General features: G+C 43.2%; 2 protein-coding genes across 3 annotated transcripts; one reads left to right on the top strand and one right to left on the bottom strand.

Annotated features, from left to right (window-relative positions):
- The first annotated feature begins 343 nt into the window (after nt 1–343).
- Nucleotides 344–11611, top strand: kiaa0895l. Of its 2 annotated transcripts, none has more exons than XM_079240421.1 (7): nt 344–494; nt 2953–3712; nt 3784–3927; nt 4479–4611; nt 7619–7924; nt 8921–9018; nt 9103–11611. In XM_079240421.1, the coding sequence occupies exons 2-7, from the start codon at nt 2996–2998 to the stop codon at nt 9262–9264; spliced, it is 1560 nt and encodes a 519-aa protein (XP_079096547.1). In that variant the 5' UTR covers nt 344–494; nt 2953–2995; the 3' UTR covers nt 9265–11611. The 2 variants fall into 2 exon arrangements, with proteins under 2 accessions (XP_079096547.1, XP_079096548.1); XM_079240422.1 differs by having other exon boundaries at nt 2865–3712.
- Nucleotides 11612–13365: 1754 nt separating this feature from the next.
- On the bottom strand, nt 13366–26193 carry LOC306757456 (casein kinase II subunit alpha'-like). The gene is made up of 12 exons (XM_079242505.1): nt 25940–26193; nt 25743–25854; nt 24609–24710; nt 24429–24479; nt 24213–24272; nt 20363–20446; nt 19752–19862; nt 18836–18937; nt 15727–15827; nt 14882–15030; nt 14475–14554; nt 13366–13775 (listed from the first exon to the last, which is right to left on the bottom strand). The coding sequence occupies exons 1-11, from the start codon at nt 26044–26046 to the stop codon at nt 14481–14483; spliced, it is 1053 nt and encodes a 350-aa protein (XP_079098631.1). The 5' UTR covers nt 26047–26193; the 3' UTR covers nt 13366–13775; nt 14475–14480.
- Between the last annotated feature and the right edge of the window lie 183 nt (nt 26194–26376).

The raw sequence follows: 26376 nt of genomic DNA, 5'->3' as shown, positions 1-26376 counted from the left end.
AAGTGATTGCTGCAAACTCTGGCATGCTAGGAGCTTTTTCTTTTTATCTCAATCATACATATACAGTAGAATTAATGTTTTTCTCAAACTAAAATTTTTCCTATATAATGTTGCTTTAATTCTTTTTTTATTAAGACTTTTTTGTACTTTTTTCTTTTTTTTATTATTCAAGTATTATTGTTTTATTTATATATTTATACAGTTTGGCATGCGAGGGCCACCGTATATCCGTCTTTCTCCCGTACGTGCTTACGCAGGGGGAGCACGCCGTCCCATGCGTCATGCGTCATATCTTCCAACTCAACCACCGCTTCCCGGCCGGCTCTGGCAGCCGCCTGAGGCCCCGCTCCTCCCTGCACCGTTATCCGGTCATTAGCAGCTCCAGTCCCGGATAACAGAGGGCAGAGCCCCGCTCCGGTGCGTGGAGCCCCCGCTGATATGAGTGAATGAAGCGGCGCCGAATCCTCCGCAGAAGTACCGGGGCCGTCGGTTCGGTGGGTGTTTACATGACTTGTTGGTTTGCAGAGGTTTAGGAAAAGCTTGTGTTGAAATGATTTGTTTTGTTCTTTTCTCTTTTTTTAAAACGTTGCTGTGAAACTCATTGTTTTGTTGTCAGCACAGTAAATCAGTTTATTGGATAAATATACAGGTTTTTTTTGTTTTGTTTAGACACAAATGAAATGCTGAGATTTTCTTGTTGGGGCTTTGTTTGCTGTCCAGACATCATGGATGAAGCAGCTCATGTTTGGTCTAAAAACACACACTGACACGAGTCACACGTGTTGTCACAGTTTTTGTTAAGAGTAATCTCATTTAAAAGCACAGTATTGTGGAAAAGTGTTTATTTATAGCCTTTAAAAAGCTCTCAGACTTTGTTGTAAACCTTAAAAGTGGCTTTTAACGTCAGTTTTCCAGGTTTTTTTCCCCAAGTTTTGGCTGCTTTTTACACCCCTTTTCAGTCCAATCTTTGTACCTAAACATTTTCAGAGGAAAATATAATATATATATATATATATATATATATATATATATATATATATATATATATATATATATATATTTAATTTAAGTCACTTAATGCTGATTTAATGAATAATTCAGGCATCACACAGACACCTAACTAAAGGGATGATCTTGACCAGAGACATTTTAAATGGTGTCTTAAGGCACTTACTGGCAGGTTATTGGAGAAAAAAAAAATCACCATTTGTTTCAATTTATTTATTTGCATTAATTATATTTTAAAAAATCCAAATATAAAACAGTCTTACAGACAGAGAAGAGGTGAAAATGTGTGTCTTTAAAATATAGGAGGAAACTGGATGAGTGGAAGAAAAAACATTTAAACAGGATCTGAAAATAATTTCCTAAAGAAATAAAAACAAATTCAGCAAAGACCTGAACCAGGATGTGAGCGATGCATCTGGACCTCCAGCGGATCAAAGACCTGAACCAGGATGTGAGCGATGCATCTGGACCTCCAGCGGATCAAAGACCTGAACCAGGATGTGAGCGATGCATCTGGACCTCCAGCGGATCAAAGACCTGAACCAGGATGTGAGCGATGCATCTGGACCTCCAGCGGATCCATCTACTGTTGGTGGAAGCCTCATCAGAAATGGTCTCCATGGAAACGTGGCTGCCGTTAAGCCGTCCTGAAGAAAAGGATGAGGTATGACACAAGACACGATAACTGGACCGGTAATCTGCAGCGAGTGGTCCGATGAAGGGATAAACCCCCCCCTGAGACCCTGAACCTCCACGTTACTGAAGCCGTTGGATCATCTGGACAACATCAGGAGAAGAGCTTTCCTTCAAGAAGTCTGGATTACGTAACAGTCCGTAAAACTCTGCGTTTCCGACTCGTTTGATGGCGCGGTGACATCAGTTATGTGCATTTCTGGAGCCGTCGCTGCCCAGCAGCATCCCGAGGCTGACTTCAGATCATCATTAAACAACTTTTACATCCGGTGTCGCTGAACGCACCATGTCACACGCCAGCAAATGGATATGAACACACATTTAACACACACCATTGGCTCATTCAGCAGAGAGATGCAGGAAGGAAGAGGAGAGGAAATGAAGAATAAAGAGACAGAAGAAGAGATGAGGACAGATCTGGGGTAGGATGCTGGATGAGCCGTCGATAGGAGGCACGTCACGTGTCCGTTTAAAGCAGGGATGTCCGACTGCGCTTGGTTCAACCTGATCTGAAGCGGACCAGACCAGTAAAATAACCCATAAATAATAAAAACGGACATTTTTTCCTTTGATTTACTTCTAATAAATGATAACATCTTCTGGATGCTTACATTTGATCAGCTGTTTTTTTTTAGAAAACATATTTAAACAACCTGAAATTTCTTCTGAAAATAAAGTCATTTCAACCATATTTAGCTTCCAAGTCACAACGGATCAATAAAACACAGAAAACAGATGTGGAAAAGGAAAATCCAGCATTTCGCCTTGTGATTAAAGTAACCTTTCAGGAGCTAGACGTTATTCTGCAGGTACATGTACAGCTCCACGTCTGTAGAGATGCTGATCATCTGATCTGATTCGCTTCATCATCAAACTGAAGTCGGGTCTGTTCAGTAAAAAGAAAAGATAAAATATTTAACAAGTTATCTTGGAAATGTTTTATATTCAAACATGAGGTGATAAAATTGCAGCTTCTTCTGTTTAAAACGTGTCTTCTGTCATTTCCACATGTACTGACTCCAGACTGGAGCCGTAGGTTTGATGCCTGACATGAGAAATGACAGAAAACTCCTGTAAGACGGTTCAGGCTGAAATAAATCAAATGATGTCCAGAGAAACTTCATGTTGTTGCTTTTTAAACCAGTTTCTTCTAATTCTCACAGGCTGGATGAGTGTTTTAATCGTCTGGCCGCCCTGCTGGATGTAAAACGGTGTTCTGGGTCATGTGTGGGTCGCTGTTCTGTCCTGCAGGCGAGGTCGGGGCCAGCTGCAGCCGGAGGGACCAGCTGTGGTGATGGTGTTGGACTCCAGTGAAGTCTTCATGGATCAGGTTGAGGGTGAAAGCATCGGGGACGTGGAGGAGCCCGATGTCCGAGCGGATCTGCCCAAAACCGCCGGCAGCTCCTCCACAAAGGCCACGCCATCGGCCAGAAGAAGCAGCGGTGCTAAGATGGCGTCCCAGAACGGGCTCCCCGACCCGGCGAGCCAGGCGCTGCAGAGGAAACCGTCCTCGTCGTCAGCCAGATGTAGCGCGACGCCCAGGCCGCCGCTCCGCCGCCCCCTCAGCCTGGAGATGACTCCCCAGCGCCTCAGGTCTCAGGACCAAGCGGCGGACCGGAGGATCCTGCAGCCTCCGTGGCGCAGCGGCTCGGCCGCCCCCTCGCCCCCCACCCGCAGCCTGACCAGCCCCAGCCTCGGAGCGAGCGGCTGGATGCGCCGCAGCGAGAGCACCTGCTCCGTCAACTACCCCGTCGGACTGCGCGCCGGCAGAGGCCGCATGCGGCCCGCCACCTCCCTGCCCCACATCGCTAAGGGTGTCGGCAGCTCCGCGCTGCCCACCCCCTCCAGACCCTGCCTGCTGGTCGCCCTCAGACCTCTGAACCTGGATCAGGAGAAGCAGACCTTCTTCCAGTCCGACTACAAGTACGAGCCTCAGTTTGAGTACGCGCAGCCGGAGCCGCGGAGCGTGCTGGAGAAGTACAGGGAGGGTTCGGGTCTCTTCCTGGAGCAGGTGGGTCGCCGTCCAGCACCGCGCAGATCCGCCTCTGAGCAACATTCTGATGTGTGTGTGTTTAACTGTAGGCCGTTGGGATTATGGAGTGTGTCCTGAAGAGGTTCGGCTCCTATGAAAACTTCGAGGAGGCGACGGGCGGCAACGTGCTGCCGAAGAGTCAGGTGTGGGCCGCTGTGCGCAAATACCTGCAGAAGGAAGGCTGCGTGGGGGAGGTGAGGCGCTCGCAGAGTCGGCTCCACAGCAGGAAGTTTCTGCTGACAGACGAGCCTTTCGCTCGGAACAACATGACGATGAACAATGAGTCTTTATTATTCACCAAACCAGGGTGTTAAATGTGACAAGCAGGAGGCGGGCGACGCTGAGAGGAGCCCTCAGCGGGGATCTCAGAGAAGCTGCTCATTAATCTGGAAAGGTTATGATGTCATTTATCTTAACCCCAAACAGATTCTACTGAGAGAGAAATGAGTAGAAAATATTCCGTCCATGTCAGTCGTTCCGAGCCTGAGAACGGAAAGATGTTTTTACCTTCCTGAAGCTGAACGATGGTGCGTTCTGTTTCACACGACGGTTGCTTCATAATGTGTGTTTTTAATCATATTTCTGTGTCTTTGTGTCTTCTGTAAGCAGTAAATCTTATTGTTAAATAACAGAACCAGAGTTTTTCTACTGAATAAATTCAGCTCCTTAAGTTGTACGATCCAGGATTATGTGGTGGTTTGGTTTTCTCGCCACAGATGTGATGACGGTGTGTTTGTGTCTTCAGGTTGTGGTGCGTCTGTCTGACGAGCTGCTGTCTCAGGCGGTGATGGTGGTGGAGAACTGTCGGCCCACTCTGACCATTAACCTGGCCGGGGCTCGGCAGCACTGGCTGGAGGGGATGCTGAGGCATGAGATCGGTAGGAATACCTGTTGCTAGAATTGGAAAAAAGCAAAGCATTAATCACCAGACTGAATGTCAGGATGCAGTTTCCCAGCAGGACAAAACGTACATCAACGCTGCAGATGTGCATTATTGTCCAAATGTATCCAAAATGCAGAAAAAGATTAGTAGAAAAATGATTTTCAGCTCTTAAAATTTAATGTTGCAACACAGAAGAAGGTTGGAGAGGTAAAAATGGGAAAATACTGAATATACAGAACATGACGGCAGGTAAGGGTGCCATCATTGGGTATAAAAGTAGCATTCTCTAAAGTTTGTAGTCTTGTCATGAAACGATGGGTCATACTTCAGCAAATTATGCCAAACTCTAGGGCTGTGGGGATATGCTTTTGTCCCGATTCGATTCCAATTTATTGGGTGCTGATTCAATTAAAATTGTGATTCTCACAATTCTTCAATATTGCTGAATTTTGTAGATTAAAAACAACAAAAAAAAATGTATAAGTTTTGGTTTTTTTTGCTCGTCATTTTTCTTGATTTCAATTAAGCCAGACCCTCATTCTGCTGCTATAATGCTCAAGAAGACAAGTAACAAGATCAATAAAAACAATAAAAATGACAATTTTATAATGCATTCATTTTATTTATTTAGAAAAAATGTCATTTTTTTTAACAAAACAAAAATCGATTTTAAAATTCATAAAAACATCCCGATTTCTGATTTTTTTATTTGATTTTCCCACTCCTACTAAACTCCATCAAATAATTATCATTACATTAGAAATATGTTTCTCAAAGCTACATATTAAAGACCTCTGTCTGGTTTGGGTTGGTTTGGGAAAAAAGTCATGCAGTCGCGAGAAATCTCAGTGAAAAACCAGAGAACAAAAACCGATGTTAGATGATTGGGACCATCAAGCCATACGGACTCAAGAGAACTTTATTTGCACACAGCCCAGTCCTCCCACTACACCCAGAAATCTGATACTGGATCACACCATTCCTCTGGACACGGCTAATTTCAGATGGAAATGGAACTGGAAATGCAGAAACTAGAGGAAGAGGCGTTGATGCAGCGGTTAATGTAGGAAGTTTGGATGTATGCTACTAGGGCTATGATGATATATATCGTTTGGATGATATAAAATGTTTCATATGAGGCTCTATCGTTTACGCCACCATAAGCTGCTTTACTGCAGTATTTATGGCATGCATGCTGCGATACATAAACATGGAGGAAGACGGAAGCAGACGTGTTTCAGAGCAGGACAATTCACTAGAAGATGAGCAGCCAACCCAAACTGATGAGCTTGTTCCTAAAAGAGGGAAGTTTCTGTCACATGGATGCGGTTTGGATATAATAATAATAATAATAATATATATGGACGTAGAACCGACAACAGACTAGCTCACAGTCCCAACAACAGACTCCGACACAACTAACTCATTTTATCACCTGCAAGAATCAGGATAAAGAATACAGAATAAAGAATAGAGACAACGAGTAAAAGCAGCAAAAGCAGCGTCAAGTGGAGGTAAAAGCTCATAATGCAAACTCCAGATGCAAACATTGCAGCAGGTATTTACCTGTGGAACGTCATACAGCCATAGTTCCCCCCGATGGAAGGAGATCACTGCTGCTGTTGCCTAGCAACATCTGATACATAACTGATGACTGACCAAAGACCGTAAATGAAAGATGGACGGAGCATTCGGCGGTTAAAAGTGAAGCCGATGCAGAAGTGTATAAAACTGCAGTTCCCCCTTCATCCACTAGGGACTGCAAAACAGAGCAAATCCCCAGAGACTCCCATGTTAAAAAGACCAACTTCACAGCAGAAATAAACATGTTTACAGCATAAATAAACATGTTTACAGCAGGAATAAACATGTTTACAGCAGGAATAAACATGTTTACAGCAGGAATAAACACAAGGTCAGGTTTACCTTCATGACAACAGTCGGGGAAGTGAATTTTTTTCTAACTCGCCCGTTAAAAAGTAATTTAATCTCGAAGTTTGCCATATTTAGTGGCGTGTCCTTTTGATTGACAGGTACCCGATCTCCCGCTTTAAGTCAGAAGAACGTAGAACAACCACGATTTTAAGACGGTTAACAACGTGACTTAGCTTTAGCCCGCTTACCTCCGCTAGCTGGTTAGCTCCTGTTATCTCCAGGTTAGCTCGGTTAGCTCTTAGCTACAGAAAGCTCGGAGTTCGCTTGATGTCAATCATCCACCATGACGCTCACAGCCCCCCTCTCAGCTCCACCTCTTTGCCCATATTTGTATTTTCCGGGTGAAACGACACGCATGCCCCTGCCAAGGTGGTGATGGTAGGAACCGCCCACCGAGCTTCAATTCAGCTCTTCAGAAACCTACGGGTGACGTCACGGAGGCTCCGCCCATCTTTTGATATACAGTCTGACTGACACAACATTCCACACTTTTATATGGTTATGTACATCATTATGGGGATATAAACTGAGTGATATAGATGAGATTTTGGTCGTATCGCCCAGCCCTACATGCTACCATCGGTGCAGCACACATCCTGAGCTGTATCGTCCTGATTCCAGACCTCTTCATGCCTTCCAGTCCTGGCAGTTCCCAGCAAATACAGGATGAAAATGGAAACATAGCAAACCTGCTTGGAGGAAAACTCGAGCTCTCTCTCTGAACTGTCTCATCCAAACAGCCGCTGATCCTGCATCGTTCTACAGGAACCGGCTTTCAACAGAAACGAGTCACCTGACCGCACCGGGTTACGTGGATGAAGCCAAACATTCCCAGAACCCCACGGGGGCTGCGGTCACGCTGCCAGTAGCCTCGCCATCTTGTGCCGCTCTGGTTGAATTAAAACAACACATTTTCTGTCCAGCTCAGTTTGGCTTCATGTGTGTGTGTGTTCTGCAGCAGAGGTTTGACTGAGGGACTACTTTCTAAAGGAAAACGGTCGTTTTTGTGTTTCATCCGGAGCGATCAGTCACCGTGAATGACGTGATGTTTCACCGCCTCTCCTCAGGAACGCATTACCTGCGAGGTGTGAACAACAATCTGCAGCCGTGGGCAACCGCAGAAGGCAGGAAGCAGTTCGGCCTGAAACCGGCCAATCCAACCGAGGAAGGCCTGGCCAGCCTTCACAGTGTGTTGCTACGGAAACAGCCCTACCTGTGGCGCGCCGCTTTGCTGTACTACACAGTGTACCACGCCGCCAGCATGAGCTTCAGCCAGCTCTTCAGTCACATCGCACGCTTCGTCCAGGACCCGGACGTCCGCTGGGAGTACTGCCTGCGTGCCAAGAGAGGACAGACGGACACCTCGCAGCCTGGTAAACACACACACACACACGCAGAATACATGGAAAATGGTTGATGAGTGTGTGAACACAAACAGAAAAGGATCAGTGTTTACGATGCTCAGCAAGGCGTCGTAACTAAGATGCTTTATGTTACATTCAGCTGTTTGGAACTGAAAAATTCTCCCATAATCGCATCAAGCAGCATTTTAATATTCAGTCTACATGTATTTACATCCATGTGGACGCTCTAACGACACGAGTCCAGCCTGCTGGTACCGACTTGGACCCACCTTTTCCTTCAGAACTGCCTTCATGCGATAGATTCAACAAGATGTTGACACGATGAGAATCTGTTCCACCACGTCATGCATGTGTGAAACATGGACGGCAGGGGGTCTGGAGGGAGAAACACTGTGCTCATAAAGGTATAAATATGTTTAGCAGCAGTTCTCAGGTAGGCTGCGGTGGTACTAAGGGGTCCAAAGTGGGACAACATGCCTGAACGACTCTGATTGGCTGATTAGACTTCTGCGTTAACAAACCTTTCAACCAAAGTGGCAGGTGACTGTTAATGTTTACAGGCAGAAAGATGCAGATTTTTTTCCTTAAGAGACAATCTGAGAAGAGAAGCTGCATAAAGTGTGAAAGCTTGACTGGTAAGTCATGTTAGAGTCCTTCTGTCTGCCAACGCCGATGTCCCGTCGCCTGCTCAGTCGACTGGAACTGAGATCAGATCAGTTAGTTAGTTAGTGCCAGGTGCTAACACACACACACACCACTGTGACCAGACCACTGGGATACATGATAAGAGCAGGTGTGAAGAGCAGCTATGTTGCCTGAAAGACAAAACCCAGGGCATAATGAGGCTGTGTTACACACACACACACACACACACACCTCGCTGCTTCTGTAAACAGATCTGGGCTTTTCTCCGCAGGACTTTTCAGTTTAGAGAATTTACTAAATGCAGAAGTGAGGGTGCTGTGTATTTTCCAGCAGCTCAGCTGCACTTTGTCTCTGTCTCAGGTTGCTTCAGCAAAGATCAGGTCTATCTGGACGGGATTCTGCGGATCCTTCGCCACCGAAGGGCCATCGACTTCAAGCTGCTGACTTCTCTAGGAAAGGTGGGCGGCGACACCTGCAAAGCAGAGCTTTTGTTACCGGAAACTCGGACACGTTACTGAGACGCGCCGCCGTTCTCTCCGCAGGTGTCTTACGAAGACGTGGAAAGGCTGCGGCATCTGGCGGCGCTCCCCCGGACCAGAATCCCACACTTCATGCGAGACCAGGAGCGGTACTTGCAGCATCTGGACCACATCGTGGCCGTCAACGAGCTGGACGATTCGACACTGGAGCAGCTGCTTCCCTGAGCGTCGGGACCGCCCGACCAGGACGGGGGGAGCGGAGTCAGACTGCATCGTTATCAGTATTACGCTTTATTTCAGCTTTTTTTTTTTAAATACAAAACTTGAATATGAAAAAAGGGACACGCACACTAATGCCTCTACTTACATTTTTACTTGTCCGATGCATGTTTGTGATGCTTTTCCACACAGCCAAGTACAGTTCAGCTGCACTCCCTTATTCCCTTTATAAAATTACCTCAATATTCTCCCTCTACTATGTAACCATCATCATATATGTAGACACACATAATCAGTTTCTAACGTTCATAATCACACGCTTTATTTATGCACTTGTTTTTTATTTGGAGAAAAGCAACTGAATGTCTCTGGTATTAGCTTTATATGATTTGTTTGTGGTGTTTTTCTGCCTTAGATTGTTTGCATCTTTAGACAAAAGGACACCAAGGACATAAAGTTTAAAAAACCCACAGAGAAGGTACTTACTGAGGCCATGAATCTTTAAAATGTCAAGTGCCGGTGGACTCAGGCAAGTGTGTGAATCGTCCCAGGGACTATTTTAAATATCAGCGTTGAGAAGTGAATCAGTGATGTTGTCCGACGGTGTCCTTGGTGGACTTTTGGCCATGAATATGCTGCTGTGATATGTTCTGTCCCGCTGCGCAGGAACCAAACTTTCAGCCTTTTGGGTTTTTAAAAAGTGTTTTTTAATCTGCTGCCTTGCAAACTTTATTGAAGTCTGAGCTTCTTTGTGTTGATATGTAAAAACATTTCATGAGGACTTTTAAAGTTTGTGTCTCTGGCTGCACGTAGTGCGAAACGGCAGAGTCAAAACGTTGCTGTGAAGAAGCCAGAAACAAAAACCTTCACTTTCCATGGAAGGTCAAAAGTGCCACAATGAAATACAATTTATTCAAATTGGACGTAAATACATTAAATAAACTTTTTATTACTTCATTTTGTCATTAATGTGCTAATAAAAAATGTAATCGGTATTAAATACTTAAAAAAAACTCATAGTTGGATGTGTTTACGTAATTTTTTTATATTATTCATAATTACTTCATGCTTACTGAGCTTCATGAAGTAATTTAAACTAACAGACTGAACCGTAGCAGAAAGTTTAACTCCAGATAAGATGCCATCATACGAGTCAAAACGTTGCGTAAAGAAGCTGGAAACAAAAACCTTCACTTCTATGGAGGGTTAAACGGGCCACAGTGAAATACAATTTATTCAAATTGGAAGTAAATACATTAAATAAACTTAACCACTTCATTGTGTCATTAATCTAATCAAAAATGTAACTGGTATTAAATAATACTTAAACTCAGTTGGATGTGTTTACGTAAATTTTTTATATTATTCATAATTACTTCATGCTTACTGAGCTTCATGAAGTCATTTAAACTAGGAGTCTGAACAGTAGCAGAAAGTTTTACTCCAGATAGATGCCAACATACAAGTCAAAACGCATATTTTTATTCAGTCTTACAAACCAACAGCAGCAGTTTGGGCTGTCTGAACTCCCTACATGTTGCTTCTGTCTGTCAAGACGTGATTTTCATGCAAATAGTCCTCATGCAAGTTGTTTTTACAGTTCAGGACTAGCAAGGCTAAATGCTCCATCTGTTTACAGTCTTAATGCTAAGCTAAGCTAGTTGGTGGCAGCTGAGAAAGTGCCAAAGCGGCTTCTTCTCTAACACTTTGCTTATTTTTAGGGCTTTTTGTGAAGCAGACAAAACTCAGCTGGTCTTTTCGCTGCTTCTCATCCAGGATGGATGTGGAGCTCCACTGCTGTAGCTAGCTAGCTGCGTGTTTGTCGGCTGCTTTTTGCTGCGTTTGACTCTAAATCTTCGGATGTCAGCCAGAGTTTTCGTTTTAGGCCAAGCTGTCAGCTGAGATGAAAATAACGGGATGTGGGCTGATCTGCATCACAGAAGCCCCACCAGTCCTGGTTTTTAACGTAACCACTTGATCTAAATGTGAACTTCTGTGACGTGTTTTAAACAGGTTTGGATGATTCGCATATTTAAACTTTTCTGCTGCGTTTACAGTTTTCGCTACTTCAGCAGATGAATCTTAAAGTTGTTTTCTGGCTCGTGAACCTAGATTCTCCGAAACGAATGCACCTCTTTGTAACGCACCGATGTTGCACAAGTGTTTTGTGTTCTGGAAAAACATGTTGAATTTCTAGTTTATTTATTAAAATAAACGTACACACACTTCCTGGGCTTGTGGTCTGTGAATTTTTCCACCATAAATGTTAGGGCTGTGACGATGTGCTTTTGTCCCGATTCGACTCTGATGCTTTGGGTGCCGATTAGATTTAAATTGCAATTCTCAAAATTCTTTAATATTGCAGATTTTTATAGATTAAAAGCAAAATGTATAAAACTTCTTTGCTTGTCATTTTTCTTTTCATTTCAATAAAGGAAAAAACAACCCAGTAGCTAGCTCATCAATCTGCTGATGTAATGTCCAAAAAGACAAGTAAAAAGATCAATACAAACAATAAAAATTACAAAAATGTTACAATGGAATATTTTTGTTTGAAAAAAAAATTGATTTTTTTTTTTTTTTTAAGAAAAAATCTTTTAAAATTGTGAAGCAAAGAAATCCAGATTTTCAATTTTTCGATTCGATTTTCCCACCCCTAATAAATGCTAGGGCTGTGACAATATGCTTTTGTCCTGATTCAATTCTGATTTTTTTGGGTGCTGATTCAATTTAAATTGCAATTCTCACAATTCGTCGATATTGCTAAAAAACAAAAATGTATGAAACTTTTTTTTTTTTTTTTGCTCGTCATTTTTCTTGATTCAATTGGGAAATACAACACAGTAGCCAGACTATCATTCTGCTGTTATAATGCCCAAGAAGACAAGTAAAAAGATCAATAAAAACGATAAAAATTACACATTTTGTAATGGATTTTATTTGGAAAAAAATGGATTTTTTGTTAAGAAAAAAAAATAAATCCATTTTTAAATTGTGAAGCAAAAAAAATCCAGATTTTCGATTTTTCGATTCTATTTTCCCACCCCTAATAAATGTTTAACTCTGTTCGAGCTCTGGACTCCCGGCTGAGCTGATGATGAATAATTTGAATATTTTTGGTCTGTAAGAGACATCATAATCCTGACAAATGACGTCAGCCTCAGCAAACCTTTTGCCATCCTTAAGCCTGTTACATCCTCCACGAGAAGCGAGAACTTTTTTCTTGTTCTCGAGGCTCCGAGAAGAAAATGACGTCATTTTGTTCTCGCGGACGTGTTTGAGGACAGTGCTTGACACACCGGGCTGGCGGAACTTTTTTCTTGCGGAGCTGCGAGAAGTATCGTGTGATTGGTCGGACATTTGAGGTGGGCGTGGTTAACAAAGAGAAAGCAGGAAGCGGAGTTGCTGCTTCCGTGTGTTTGCTGTTGCCGGCAAAACGGATTGTTTTGATAAAACAGCTGATCGAGGTGGTGAGAAAGTACGAACATTTTTACATGTGGCAATAAAACACTCGGATCCAGCCGCGTGCACAACCTGCCCTGCCGCGTGCACGACCCGCCCTGCCGCGGACGAAGCTGCTCGTTAAATATGAAACTAGAAACTCGGAGAGCGGAAACCTCCACCAAGCACAATGTTTAAGAATGCTTTTAAAACATTCCTGGACCCAAACGGTGGTCCTGATCACCACCAGAATTTAATCAGTTCTTCATTTTTACATTTGCAACAACTCTTGAAATATTTATAAAATCCCTCCGTAACCTTTGAAGTTATCTGAAGCAAAAAGACGCCGGGGAAAACAACCGGGTTCATTGCACATAAAGCAGACATCGCCCCCCGCAGTGATCCCTCCCCGCTGCAGACCTGCTTCTCGTGTAGCATGTATGGACCTGCCGAACAAGACTTTTCTTGTTCTTGCAGCCTCGAGAACAAGAACTCAGTTTTTGCTTCTTGTGGAGGATGGAACAGGCTTTACAGCAGCTTGTTGTTTAACTTCCTGGGTTTGTTTACTTCAGTGTGGCGGTTTGGTAACAGCAGCTTTGTCGAGACAAGTTCCTGTTATGCCATCCACATTTTGAGACAAGGAGGAACAAATAAAGGTCGACTCGCTTGCCTTTAAATAAAAATGGTTTATTCTCTTTCAATATAGCTTTTGTTCTATCCATAGCAGAAAAAGAGCCTCCACGTCACTCAGTGCTAAAACCTGGAACCGGATCTGCGGTCACGGCAACCGTCTTTACAGCATCCGCACGGCTTGATACTGATCCAACAACAGTCACTTTGGGTTTAAAAACAGATGCGGGGAGTTGGGATGCCGGAGGAGGGGTTCAGATCCGGTTTGTTTGTGACTCAGACCAAGCAGCGCAGATTCCCGGCCTCGGATGGGGAGAAGTTTAGTCCGTGCGTGTTTGTTTTGTGTGTGTGCTGCAAAAAACTGACATCTTGCTCCAGTATGGCTGTTGATGTGGAGGCAGAGGTTTCTGCCACGAAAAGGTCACAAGTTGAGGTAAAGATTTTTCCTGAATGGATGAAGGAAAAATAAATCAATAATCTGTAATTAAAAGAACAAACATGCAGATTTTTCATCTTATTTCATTTACTCTCAAAACAAAAACCCTTAAATTAATAAAAAGTGGAAGTCTGAAGCTCAAACTAACATTTAGCTCGGAAGCTAAATGAGGAGCAGATCATTTGCTTAGAGATGCACGCATTGACTAAAGCTACATATCTGCTCCCCACAGACTGTATATAAAGAGATGGGCGGAGCCTCCGTGACGTCACCCGTAGGTTTCTGAAGAGCTGAATTGAAGCTCGGTGGGCGGTTCCTACCATCACCATCTTGGCAGAGGCATGCGCGTCGTCTCGCCCGGAAAATACAAATATGGGCAAAGAGGTGGAGCTGAGAGGGGGGCTGTGAGCGTCATGGTGGATGATTGACATCGAGGGAACTCTGCGCTTTCTGTAGCTAAGAGCTAACCGAGCTAACCTGGAGATAACAGGAGCTAACCAGCAAACGGAGTGCTGGTCAGCTCCTAAGTGTTTCATTTTATTAAACACTGTTGGAGCCTTTTCTTGTTATGTTTCCATTAAAACCATTTAAAAAGCAGTTTTTCATGCTTTTCAGAATCTTTAGGATCATCGATCGCCTGTCTGAGGTGTTTCCAGTGAGCAGTGGGGGTTTTGCTTTGTTCAGCTTTGTTCATGTGTGTGTGTGTTACCTGTCATCATGTTGCATTGGAGCTGCTTATTGCCTTTGTGCTGTCTGTGTTGGCGTTGGCCTGTTCCTTCACCACAGGATCTGACATGTAAACACAGATTAGAACAACAGAAACAGCAGGAAACAAAAAGTCTTCAATACACATTCATCCAAGATATTTTTTATATAAAAAGCAGAAGTCTTTGTGACTCTACAGATCTGTGGCAGAATATGAGATATCAGAGCTGCTGTTCTTTCCACACAGAATGATGAATAATTCAGCTTTACTGAGGAAGTCGGCGGCAGCAGCAAGAGCTACACCTGCTGGTTGCCCAGCGTTCACACCAGGTGTTCCAGCTCCAGAAACTGATACGGATCTTTCATCTGCGCTTCCTGACGCCGTATGCTGCGAGTGTGGGTGGTACTAACAGAAGTACGGGTGCCGCATGGCCTCCGCCGCCGTCAGCCTCTGCTGGTGGTCGTAGCGCAGCAGCTTGTCCAGCAGGTCCAGGGCTTCTGGACTCACCAGGTGCTGGTTCTCCGACTGGATGAACTGTTCCCAGCGCTTCCGTGTTTGCCTGGAAACACACGGACAGCATCAGGTGTGTGAATCTGTACCTGAGGTAGACTTTACTCTTCGTTGTTTCTTATCTAAATGTGTGGGATGGTCCAGACGAAGGCTAACACATAACTCTTGATTTCCCAGCTGGTCTCTCAACTCATCTCCAGCTGAAGACTTCAGAACATTACAGTCTTTGGTTTTTTGTTTTTTTTTTCAGTCCCAAGGCTGCGATGAGAGACGGGACAAATGGCTTTTTTTGTACGCTGCCCCTTTAGCCTGGAACAAACTGCAGACAGACTAGAAACTGTACGACCTGATCTGATTGGATGCTTTACAAGATATTTCTGATTTGGAGGCATTTCCATCAGAAGGAATGTGTCTTGTTGTGTTTTATCTGCTGTCTTGGCCATGAAAGTCTAGGAAAGGAAATATTTATCTCAATTAGGTTCTTCCTGATTAAATAAAGTTTAAATAAAAAATGCCAGTCGTCTTTGCTTCAAGTTAAAAACCTTCTGGTGAGGATTGGATACAGTTTTAATCAGCTGATTCAGTCCAGCTCTACACAACACTTTACCACCTTTCTGATCAACGTTTTGTTTCTTTGGCTTTCTGTTTCTTTGGGAACCGAACAGAAACCGTGACGTTAGGACTCCAGGTGACTCCTCCGCTACCTCCAGCTGTTTGGTTTTAGCGGGAAGCTGCTGATACTCACTGGCCCAGCAGGTCTTTGAAGCGAGTGTCCAGTTCTATGTGGTACTTGTGCAGATAGCCGAAGAGCTCGTCTGTGCCCAGAACCTTTGCGATGCGAACCAGCTGCAGAGGAGAAGCGTGCACAGTTCAGACTGGATATTCATGCATTTACCTGGCCACTGTATCAGACATTAGTTGTGAATGGGAGGAGCAGCAGATGCTTTGTGGTCTGTGGACTTAAAGATGCTTCAGAGCTGAGTGTTTCAGGGTCAGTCGGCACTGAAGGTGTTTGTTAAGCCCAGATTAACCTCGATCTGCAGCGACTGGTCTGGACCTCATCCTCCACTCCTCTGGTTGATGCTTAATGAGCCATGCAAACATCACAGGAATAAATAGCCAGACTTTAATAATGTATGAACTGTTTCTTATTAGTTTTCTTATGATGGGGAGCAGGTTTCTGCAAGTCAAAGTCCAGCTGTCCTCTAATTTACAGCTAATCCTGTCATTTATCCACAAGTTGCAGCGTTGTTACATTTGTAATTAGTCAAACGTGCAGGTTTTTCAGCTGTGAGACAAAAACAGGTTGTTTCACTCCTCAACACGTCAGACTCCACCCAGCAGGGGGCGCTGCAGAGATACGTTTAACATACAGTCATATGAGGTGTTTTTATGCCTCCAAACACAACAGTTTGAAGAACAATGAGCTCAGAATGACAACAATGTTGGTTTTATGTAATTCTCACTTCATTTGTGGGGAAAGAAGGTTAGAAATGTTTGGGAAAGATCTTAAAAATGTTTTTTGTTCTGGAAAAGTCCAAGCTGGAAGAGGAAGATTCATGTTCAGCATCCAGTAAGTGTTCTTCCAAACGTCTTGGGCTTTAGAGGTTGTTTTGGGGGTTTCTGTTTGAAAATGACAAATCAGAAACAGAACTGATAATTTATCTGGAATTACAGATTCTGTGTACCGTCTTGGATCAACTTAACGTTTAACTCGTGAGATTTTATTTAAAGTGGAAGCATCACCGCCGACGGACCGCGATGGAACGTTGGAAAGGATTTTATAGTCTAGAACCCAGTCACAATTTGCTGTAGTAGACCATAAACATCAGAACACCATGAAATAATGTGGAATCTATGTGTAAAGTTCTGAGATGGCTACACGCTTTTCATTTCAGTCCGATTTGGTCGTTTTGGCATCGAGCACCTCGTCATCCAACGAGGAACCCGTGACTTTAAGATCATCGCCAGCCTTTTCCTGTATTTATTTGGAATGCCATTTCATCCAAATGGAGCTAAAAATGGACAAAATACTGCAAACAGGTGGAAACATGCAGGGAACACAGTATATCCGTTCTGTAAATCTGTATTACGACGGGTAAATCTCCTTATAGTTAGTTCTGATCGGCCAATTTGCATGATTGACCCTCGTTTTAATCATGTGATCCATCAGAATTATGCCGATGTTGTCATGTTTACATCCATCTCACAGATCATCAACGTCAGGAGGGAAATATTTGACACAGGAAGACTGACACCTTGTTGTTCCAGGCAGAAAATGGAGATTTTGGATGAAAAACTGCAGCAGAAGGACAGTGGAGTCTGAGCTGCACGAACCTAACAGCCTTCAGTTTTTCAGTGTACACATCGTGTCAACAGGCTGATCCATATTTTGTTTACATGTTCTTTTAAGTGTTTGTTGTCTTAACTTTGTTTGGTGATCATATAAATTGTTTTAAATGAGATTTCGGACTTTTAGTGGATAACAGATGCATCTAAATGAACTAGGGATGCACAGATACCAATACCAGTATCGGTGTGTGTACTCGTACTTGGTATTAATAAAAGTGTACCGATACCACACTAGTCCAGCCAGCACACGTGTTTGATGCTTCAGACGTGTTTTAAAAGAAATAAATGCCTTGAATGTTAAAATGTAACATTTTTGTTACACTAAAACAGTGATCCTCACTGTTAATCCAACAAGAGCCGCACTCAGTATACTAAGACAAGAGGAGAGCGTTCCTACGCTACGTATCCTGTTACGTAGCCAAATCAGTAACATTCAGCTTTTCAGCAAGAATGGTTATCCTAAATATTACACGGAGTAACGGCATTCTTATGCAACAGTATATGGTGAAAATACAATAATCCAGAATGTGGGCGTTTCTTTTTCATTATATATACGGAGCGACCGACGGAGCAGCTCTTTGGTAGAGTTTGGTGCAGCTGAAATCAGCCAAACCTGGCAACTCTGACAGGGTCAGTTAGGGTCGTTAGGACAGCAAAGTTTCTGCAAGCAGCCTGCAGCTCTTGTTTGTGGAGAGAACTACAGCGTTGAGGATCATTATGACTTGTTTAGATGCATTTTCAGAAAGCCAGCGGCTGCTTCACGAGCCGCAAGTCAAGAGTCGGTGAGCCGCATGCGATGAGGAACACGGCACTAAAAGCTGGATCTTGTTCCAAAACCATTTATTTATAGTTGTATTTAGGTAAAATGTGTCAAATCAGAATAAAACTAGTAGAAATGGTTAAATCTGTAATGTTATTATATTTGTATTGGTGAGGTAACTTCAGAAAGGATGGGTCATTTATTACAACCTGATGAAATCTTACACAGTAATAACAGCAATAATAACCATAATAATTTTCACATAAACAGATCTGGTATCGGCAGATATCGGTATCGGATCTCCCAGAAAGTGGATCGGTGCATCCCTAATCTGAACAGACCAGATGCTGCATCCTGTGAAAGCACATGTTAACCCACCAGTATGACATATACGATACATTCAGTCTGAGATATCTGGCACAGATGGCACATCATGGTACAAACTTAGTCCACAGTCCTGTGGAACACAGTCGGATTTTTGCCTTCTGCTCCTTAAAGGACACCAGAAAGCAGAAAATTCCACTATAAAAATTCTGAAGCATCACATGGTAAAAAACTGTAAAAAGAAAAAAAACCTTTTTATTTTACTTTGTGTTAAAGGGACAAATAAAGACGTCGTATTAAAAACAAAACTTATCTGATAATTTTTTCATGAGTTGGGTCTTTATAGGTTAAAATGAAGGTTAAGTTGTAACTTTTCTTCTTGTTTAGTAACAGTTTTCTGCTCCATCTGACCTCCTACCTGGTCGTAGTTGTCCTGGCCGTGAAAAAACGGTTCCTTCAGGAAGATCATACTGGCCAACATGCAGCCTAAACTCCACATGTCCAAACTATAGTCGTACATCTGCAAGCAGAACAAGGGAAACACTTCAGAGCCATTTTAGAGACAGACAGGCTGAAGGAGGAAATTTAGTGTGAGGGCCGTAAACTGTAAATAAAAAGATGGACGGAGCCTCCGTGACGTCACCTGTAGGTTTCTGAAGAGCTGAATTGAAGCTCGGTGGGCGGTTCCTACCATCGCCATCTTGGCAGGGGCATGCGCGTCGTCTCGCCCGGAAAATACAAATATGGGCAAAGAGGTGGAGCTGAGAAGGGGGGCTGTGAGCGTCATGGTGGATGATTGACATCAAGCGAACTCCAAGCTTTCTGTAGCTAAGAGCTAACCGAGCTAACCTGGAGATAACAGGAGCTAACCAGCTAGCGGAGGTAAGCAGGCTAAAGCTAAGTCAAGTTGTTAACCGGCTAAAAACCGCGGTTGTTCTTCTTACTTGAAGCGGGAGATCGGGTACCTGTCAATAAAAAAGGACACACCCCTAAATATGACGAATTTCTAGATTAAATCACTTTTAAGCGGGAGAGTTGGAAAAAAATTGTCATGAAGGTAAACATAACCTATTAAACCTAAAATGTATTTTTGTACCAGGCTGTAAACATGTTTATTCCTGCTGTAAACATGTTTATTCCTGCTGTAAACATGTTTATTTCTGCTGTAAACATGTTTATTTCTGCTGTGAAGTTGGTCTTTTTAACATGGGAGTCTATGGGGATTTGCTCTGTTTTGCAGTGGATGCAGGGGGAACTGTAGTTTTATGCACTTCTGCATAGGCTTCACTTTTAACCGCCCGAGGCTCCGTCCATCTTTCATTTACGGTGAGTACCTGATAGTCCACTAGCAGCTCGGGGCCTTTGAAATAGCGCGAGGCCACCCTGACGTTGTATTCCTGAGTGGGATGGTAGAATTCAGCCAAACCCCAATCTATGAGACGAAGCTGCAACACAAAGAAACAGTCATGAATCAGGGTTTCTGTCGTCAAAACAACAGTCAGATTCTTCCAATTGTTTCATTTCTAAGAGAAAAAAGAAGCAGACTCGGCGTGCAAACCGGCAGAGATTAAAAACTCATTTCATGCGTGATCCATGGCTCATATTAAGTAAATTAAAAGCTGTTCTGGAGGCATAGCAAGCAGTCGGATTAGCTTTAAATGTAACTGGAAGTGAGAAGCAGAGGACGTCTGATGACGCTGAAGAGGAAAAACACAAGTCTTTGTGTGACACATCAGTCTGACAGTTCCTCTCTACACTCGTCACCATTCTGACAGTCATGTCTACAACATTTTACACACATGTAGACATAATGGTGGATAATGTGGGTGGAAGAGCGGAGCAGCATTAGATGCATTATTAATAAGAAAAAGCTGGAGCTGAAAGGATTCCGCCAGACTGAGTCTGTTCAGGTAAACTAAATAAACAATAAAAGCAGGAGCAGCACCTTCCTCAGCTGGTGGTCAATCATCACGTTGTGAGGCTTCACGTCCCTGTGCATGATGCCCATACTGTGACAGTAGTCCAGAGCCTGAAAGAACACACACGTCAACTTCAGCAAGCTATGATCTGCTCTGTGCAGCGGCGCTTTCATCCAGCGGTGATCCAGTGAGTGTAAAACCCTGCAGACATCAGTAGATTTTCATTAAACAGCAGGATGATCAGCTGCAGAGGCGCAAAGATAACGTTGGTTCATGTGTAAGTATTCCCATAAGAGAGCATGAAGGACCCTTTTCCAGAGGATTTACATAAATATGGAAGACAGACAAACGTAATGGACTCTCCACCCACTGAGAGGAAGAATTATTACCGGGACGAACCACGTTGAAAGGCTGATACTTACCTACGTTCTTTTCTTTAATAAAAAAAAAAAAAATGCACGTAATGTTTAAACAACACGCCTCCGTTGTCTGATTCTACTTTTACAGACACACAACTTGTTGCTGACTCGATCTTTGGCTCCCCCTGATTGGACATTGCAGTCAAATTTAAGCTTTCTGATTGGTCAAAAGGTTGAAAGGAGGCAGTTTCATCAGAATTTAAAGGCCTTTGAGGAGCAATATTAGTCTTCTTTATTAAAAAATGTGATAAATAACAGTGTGATCATGGATCATTGTGGATTTTAGGGGTGGAAAAATCAATAGAAAATTGGGGGGTTTTTTTGCTTCACAATTTAAAAATTGTTTAAAATCAAAATTATTTTTAATTTAAGTGAATTTAATTATTTTTAGTTTAATTTAATTTTTAATATAATTTAAAATAAATTTAAAATTTTTAATTTTAAAATAAAATTTTGTTTAAACAATTGTTTTTTTATCCAAGTAAATAAAATGAATCCACTATCAATTTTTTTCATTTTTTATTGTTTTTATCCATCTTAATACTAGTCTTTTTGGGCATTATAGCAGCAGAATGATGATCTGGTTGCTATGTTGTATTTTTTTCCTGATTGAAATCAAGAAAAATGACGAGCAAAAAGAAGTTTTATACATTTTTTTTGTTTTTAATCAACAACAATCAGCAATATCAAAGAATTGTGAGAATTCCAATTTAAATCGAATCGGCGCCCAAAAAAATCGGAATTGAATCGGGACAAAAGCGTGTCGTCCCTAGTGGACTCGCCATGTAGTCTCTGGACAGACAGCACTACATGTTGTGTCTGGATATTCTAGTCATTTTATCCAAAGCGACTTACATGTGATGTGTGATCGCAGGAAAGCAGTGAACCGAACATGCATGTCTTGTGGGCGGAGAAAACCCGCGTACACACGGCGAGAACATGCAATCTGTTCAAACCTCCACAGCCAAGAATGGAACCAGCGATCTTCATGCTGTGAGGCAAAGTGCTAACCAGCACCACTCCACCATGCTGGTGGTGCTGGTTAGCACCTCCTGATCAGGAAATACCTGTCTGGGATACTGAAGCAGATTCCTGAAGTGTAATGAATCCATCACAGTTTACCCAGCAGAGCTGGAAACCAGCATCCCAGAGTAACTGCTCACATTACGGTCATTTAGCGGTTTGAAAGGCTAAAAGACGTCGACAGGAGCCGTAAGCGACGTCTCCAGCCGTCTCAATAAATAAATAAATAAAAGACTTTTTAACAGCTCTGACGACATCCTTTGCAACAACCGTGCTTTAAAATAAGAAAAGTGAGGCTGACTTCAGAACAGTGTGGCCTGACTTGTTGGTTAAATGTGTTTATTGTGATGTTTAACGTGTCAGACAGGAAGGAAGAGAGGCTGACTGCATCATGATTAATAGTCTCTCACTAGATCAAACACACACAACCACATCCAGGAGCAGTGTTAACCCTGGGCTGTGTCTAGCAGGCGACACACACACCGAGATGAAAACTGAAATAAAGTGATTTTAATTTAAATATTTTCCTTCTGGCTCCTCATCATGCCCCCCCCCCACCAGATGGTTGAGTGTGATGAAGGCATGATGGGTGCAGCGCCTCAGTACTACGGAGGTGAAAGGACTCTGGAGGAATGAAAACAGGTCATGTGGTCTGACGAGTCCAGACCGACCCTGTTCAGGCGAGCTGGAATATTTTCTGTCCTGATTAGCCTCCATGATGAGGGCGTCTCTTCAGGCTACACAGCTGTTTAATCCAAACACACAGTGAAAACGTTCTTTCTGTCTGCTGTTAACAAACATTTCAGTCGCTCCTGGCATGCTATCCAACCACATTTCTGCCTTAATATGGACGATTTCTGGCTTTTATTCCAGGTTGTTATCACTTGTTTGGCTGTTCTTAAACAGTTCTCAGTAGTTTTACTAATGTGTTGCCTTCCTGCTTGAAGATAAATGATCATTCTGAAAGACAAACCATTCCACAACTAGGCATTAGAAGTTAGCCATGATTAAATCTGAGTGTCTTTTAAAAGAGCTGCAGACTCCAGAAAGGCAGGTTTACTGTTTGGAGCTCAACTCGTCCCGGTGTGGACAAGGCCTGAGTCCTGCCAGCGCAGGCGACGCCACACAGACGGGACTCTCATCCGGCTTTTCTCAGACACACTGGAAACCGTCATGTGGGTCTGGGCGATACGGCGTATAACTGACACCCTGATGTGTTCTGGTTTTATCCTGAAACCTATAAAACCTGAACGTGTTGAATCCAACATTATCCTGCATAAAAAGACATCAGTAAGATGTAAACTCAGCTAAATCTGCCTTTTAGGGCTAAAACTAACGATTACTTTAATAGTCGACTAATCTGTAAGCAATTTTTTGGATAAGTCAATTAGTTACGATTATTTCTGTACCGCCCACCATCTGTGCTTCCAGTTGGCGCAGCTCTTTTTACTGGTTCCAGTATGTTTTACCCCACTCTCTTCATCCAGTCAGTCACAACATAATGGGTACGGTTACATTTTTAATACGGAATTAATAATTGTGAATTAACTTATTCTCCTACGAGTTTACATGAAGATAATAATTCAGAATGAAGGTTTACATGAAACACGTCCGGCGGGTTGGGAAGGGTTCTGATTGGACAGAGGGTACACGTGACGTATGACGTATACCTGAAATTAACAAAGCTGACTCCCTGCTTCTCGTCTTTTCATTCGTAACTTGTAAAAACTACATAATAAGAACCAGTTTCACCGCTATTTTTATTATAAATGTGAAGTAGCAGCTCAACACGAGCATACTACTTCACTTTCTGCAGCAACTGTTACAGTAACTGCAGAACAATATGTGTCTTCAAGTCAGTCGCCAAAACACCAGAAAAGTCTCTAATAACTCCAGTAAAAGCTGCTAGATTTGTCGCTTTTAACAAAAAAAGTCTCCAGATTTAGCGAGAAAGTCTCCAAGTTGGCAACAGTGTCTGAATGAAAGCAAAGCGGCTGTGGGAGGAGTTTACAGCACAGCGCTGCAACGCCAGAGACGCTCGATTAGCAGCTGAAGACAGCAGGAGAGGAAACTGCAGAGAGGAAAATAATCACACCCTTTTATTTTTATCATTGAAAACCCAGATCGTACTGAGATTAAAATCCGATTATGCCCTACAATACACTGCGTTTCACACCTGATCCCATTTTTCTTGTTAAATTCCACATTTCTGTCCGTTTTTCCCGCATTGACAAATTCTTTCAAATTAAATCTCACATTTAAAACAAAACACCAGAAGAAGAAAAACCTCCTCATGCTGGACGTGGAAGCAGCAGATATTTTGTTTGGTAAATGGGAATAAACGATTAATCAGATGCACAATGGTCAATATTTAGTCCATTAAAACCTGCTTTATCAATCAATAATATTCTCATCTCTGGTTTAGAAAGCTTACCTTCAGAAGTTCATACATGTAGTAACGGATGTCGTAGTCTGTCAGCTTCTGGTAAAGCTCCTGCGGACCAGAGAGAAAACATTTGTGTATAAATCCCTCATTAACATGTCCGATGCCTCTAAACACGGACAACCGGAGGGGTCTGCGTGTTATTAAAAATGGAAATCAGTTGCATGGATGGTAGTTCTGCATGTGATGTTGGCCAAACTCAAGTACCTTAAAATCTGTGTTATTGATGTACTCAAAGACAAGCGCTGGTGTTCTGGACTGCAAAGAGAGGACAACACACGGCTTAACATAGGACAACGGCAGGAAGGTGGAGATCATTAGCATGACTGGATTAACGCGGCCGGCATGCCGACATGCAGCACAGAGACCGCAGCTTCCGCCACTCACCACCGGGTCTTTCACCGTGTCCACCAGCCGGATGATGTTGGTTCCTCCTCGCAGGTTTTCAAGAATCTTGATTTCTCGTTTGATCTTCTTCTTCTTGACCGGCTGAAGGGGAACAGAGAAGGCAGAGACTCAGTCAGCACAACTACAGGGAGAAATAAAATTATAATACTGCAAGATCAACACGGAAAGGAAAGAAAATGCAAAGTTTCTTGTATTTTAACCACAGACTGTATATAAAAAGATGGGCGGAGCCTCCGTGACGTCACCTGTAGGTTTCTGAAGAGCTGAATTGAAGCTCGGTGGGCGGTTCCTACCATCACCATCTTGGCAGCGTTACACGTGTCGTTTAGCCCGGAAAATACAAATATGGGCAAAGAGGTGGAGCTAAGAGGGGGGCTGTGAGCGTCATGGTGGATGATTGACATTGAGCGAACTCTGAGCTTTCTGTGGCTAAGAGCTAACCCGGAGCTAACAGAGGTAAGTGGGCTAAAGCTAAGTCACGTTGTTAACCGGCTAAAAACCGCGGTTGTTCTTCGTTCTTCTGACTTGAAGCGGAAGATCGGGTACCTGTCAATCAAAAGTACACGCCCCTAAATATGCTGAACTTTGAGATTAAATTACTTTTAAACGGGCGAGTTAGAAAAAAAATTCACCCCCCTCCCAGTTGTCATGAAGGTAAACGTGACCTATTAAACCTAAAATGGATTTTTTTAAACCAGGCTGTAAACCTGTTTATTCCTGCTGTAAACATGTTTATTCCTGCTGCAAACCTGTTTATTCCTGCTGCAAACATGTTTATTCTTGCTGTAAAAATGTTTATTCTTGCTGTAAACCTGTTTATTCCTGCTGTAAACCTGTTTATTCCTGCTGTAAACCTGTTTATTACTGCTGTAAAAATGTTTATTCCTGCTGTGAAGTTGGTTTTTTTAACATGGGAGTCTAAGGAGATTTGCTCTGTTTTGCAGCCCCTAGTGGATGAAGGGGGAACTGCAGTTTAATGTACTTCTGCATTGGCTTCACTTTTTACCGCCGAAGACTCCGTCCATTTTTCATATACAGACAAAATTTGCATGAACTGTGTACGAGCAGCACGGAGTTAGGATGACAGGAGGAAGAAATGCGGCCACATCTCACCTTGAGGATTTTTACCACCACTTTCTCATTGCTGGTCACATTTATGGCCTCGAAAACTTCGCTGTACTTGCCTCTGCCCAGCTTACGCACCAGCTGGTAGTTGTCTTGATTGCTGCACAGAGTGGAAGCGTTTTAAAGTTATCAAAAGATGGAAACATGCTGATCACCAGTGCATGAACCTGACATGCAACCTTTACCTCCAGTTTGGCACGTGCGCATCGTAGTCCCAGTACTCTTTGTTTTTCTGTGTGTTGACATCGGTGTACACCCGAGCCTTGCTGCTGGCCGGCGTGGATCCGGGCATTGCTAGCTTTGAGGCCCCCGGTTGGGAACCTTTTCCTTCCTCTGAACACTTGCTGGCTCGATACTGGAAGGCAGCACACCCGCTGTGCAGAGTTTGTGGCTCTAAGATCCCTGCGCTGTGCTTACCATTGGCTTTGGCTGCTTGTGTCCTGTGATGGAAAGTGGCAGAGCGGTCCGAAGCGGTCGCCGTGCAGACTGACAGAGCTACGATGACTGAATGAGTAAATCCCCTGAGGAGGATGTTAGGCAGGATGGGATGAAGAACCGCCAGCTGCAGGAAAAAGCAAGCATCACAAACTGGGAGTTAATTTTTTAATTAATTCACCTGGAG

The sequence above is a fragment of the Telmatherina bonti genome (assembly GCF_933228915.1).
Source record: "Telmatherina bonti genome assembly, chromosome: 1".
NCBI lineage: Eukaryota > Metazoa > Chordata > Actinopteri > Atheriniformes > Telmatherinidae > Telmatherina > Telmatherina bonti.
The sequence above is the reverse complement of the archived record's forward strand: the minus strand, read 5'-3'. Positions and strand labels throughout refer to the sequence as shown.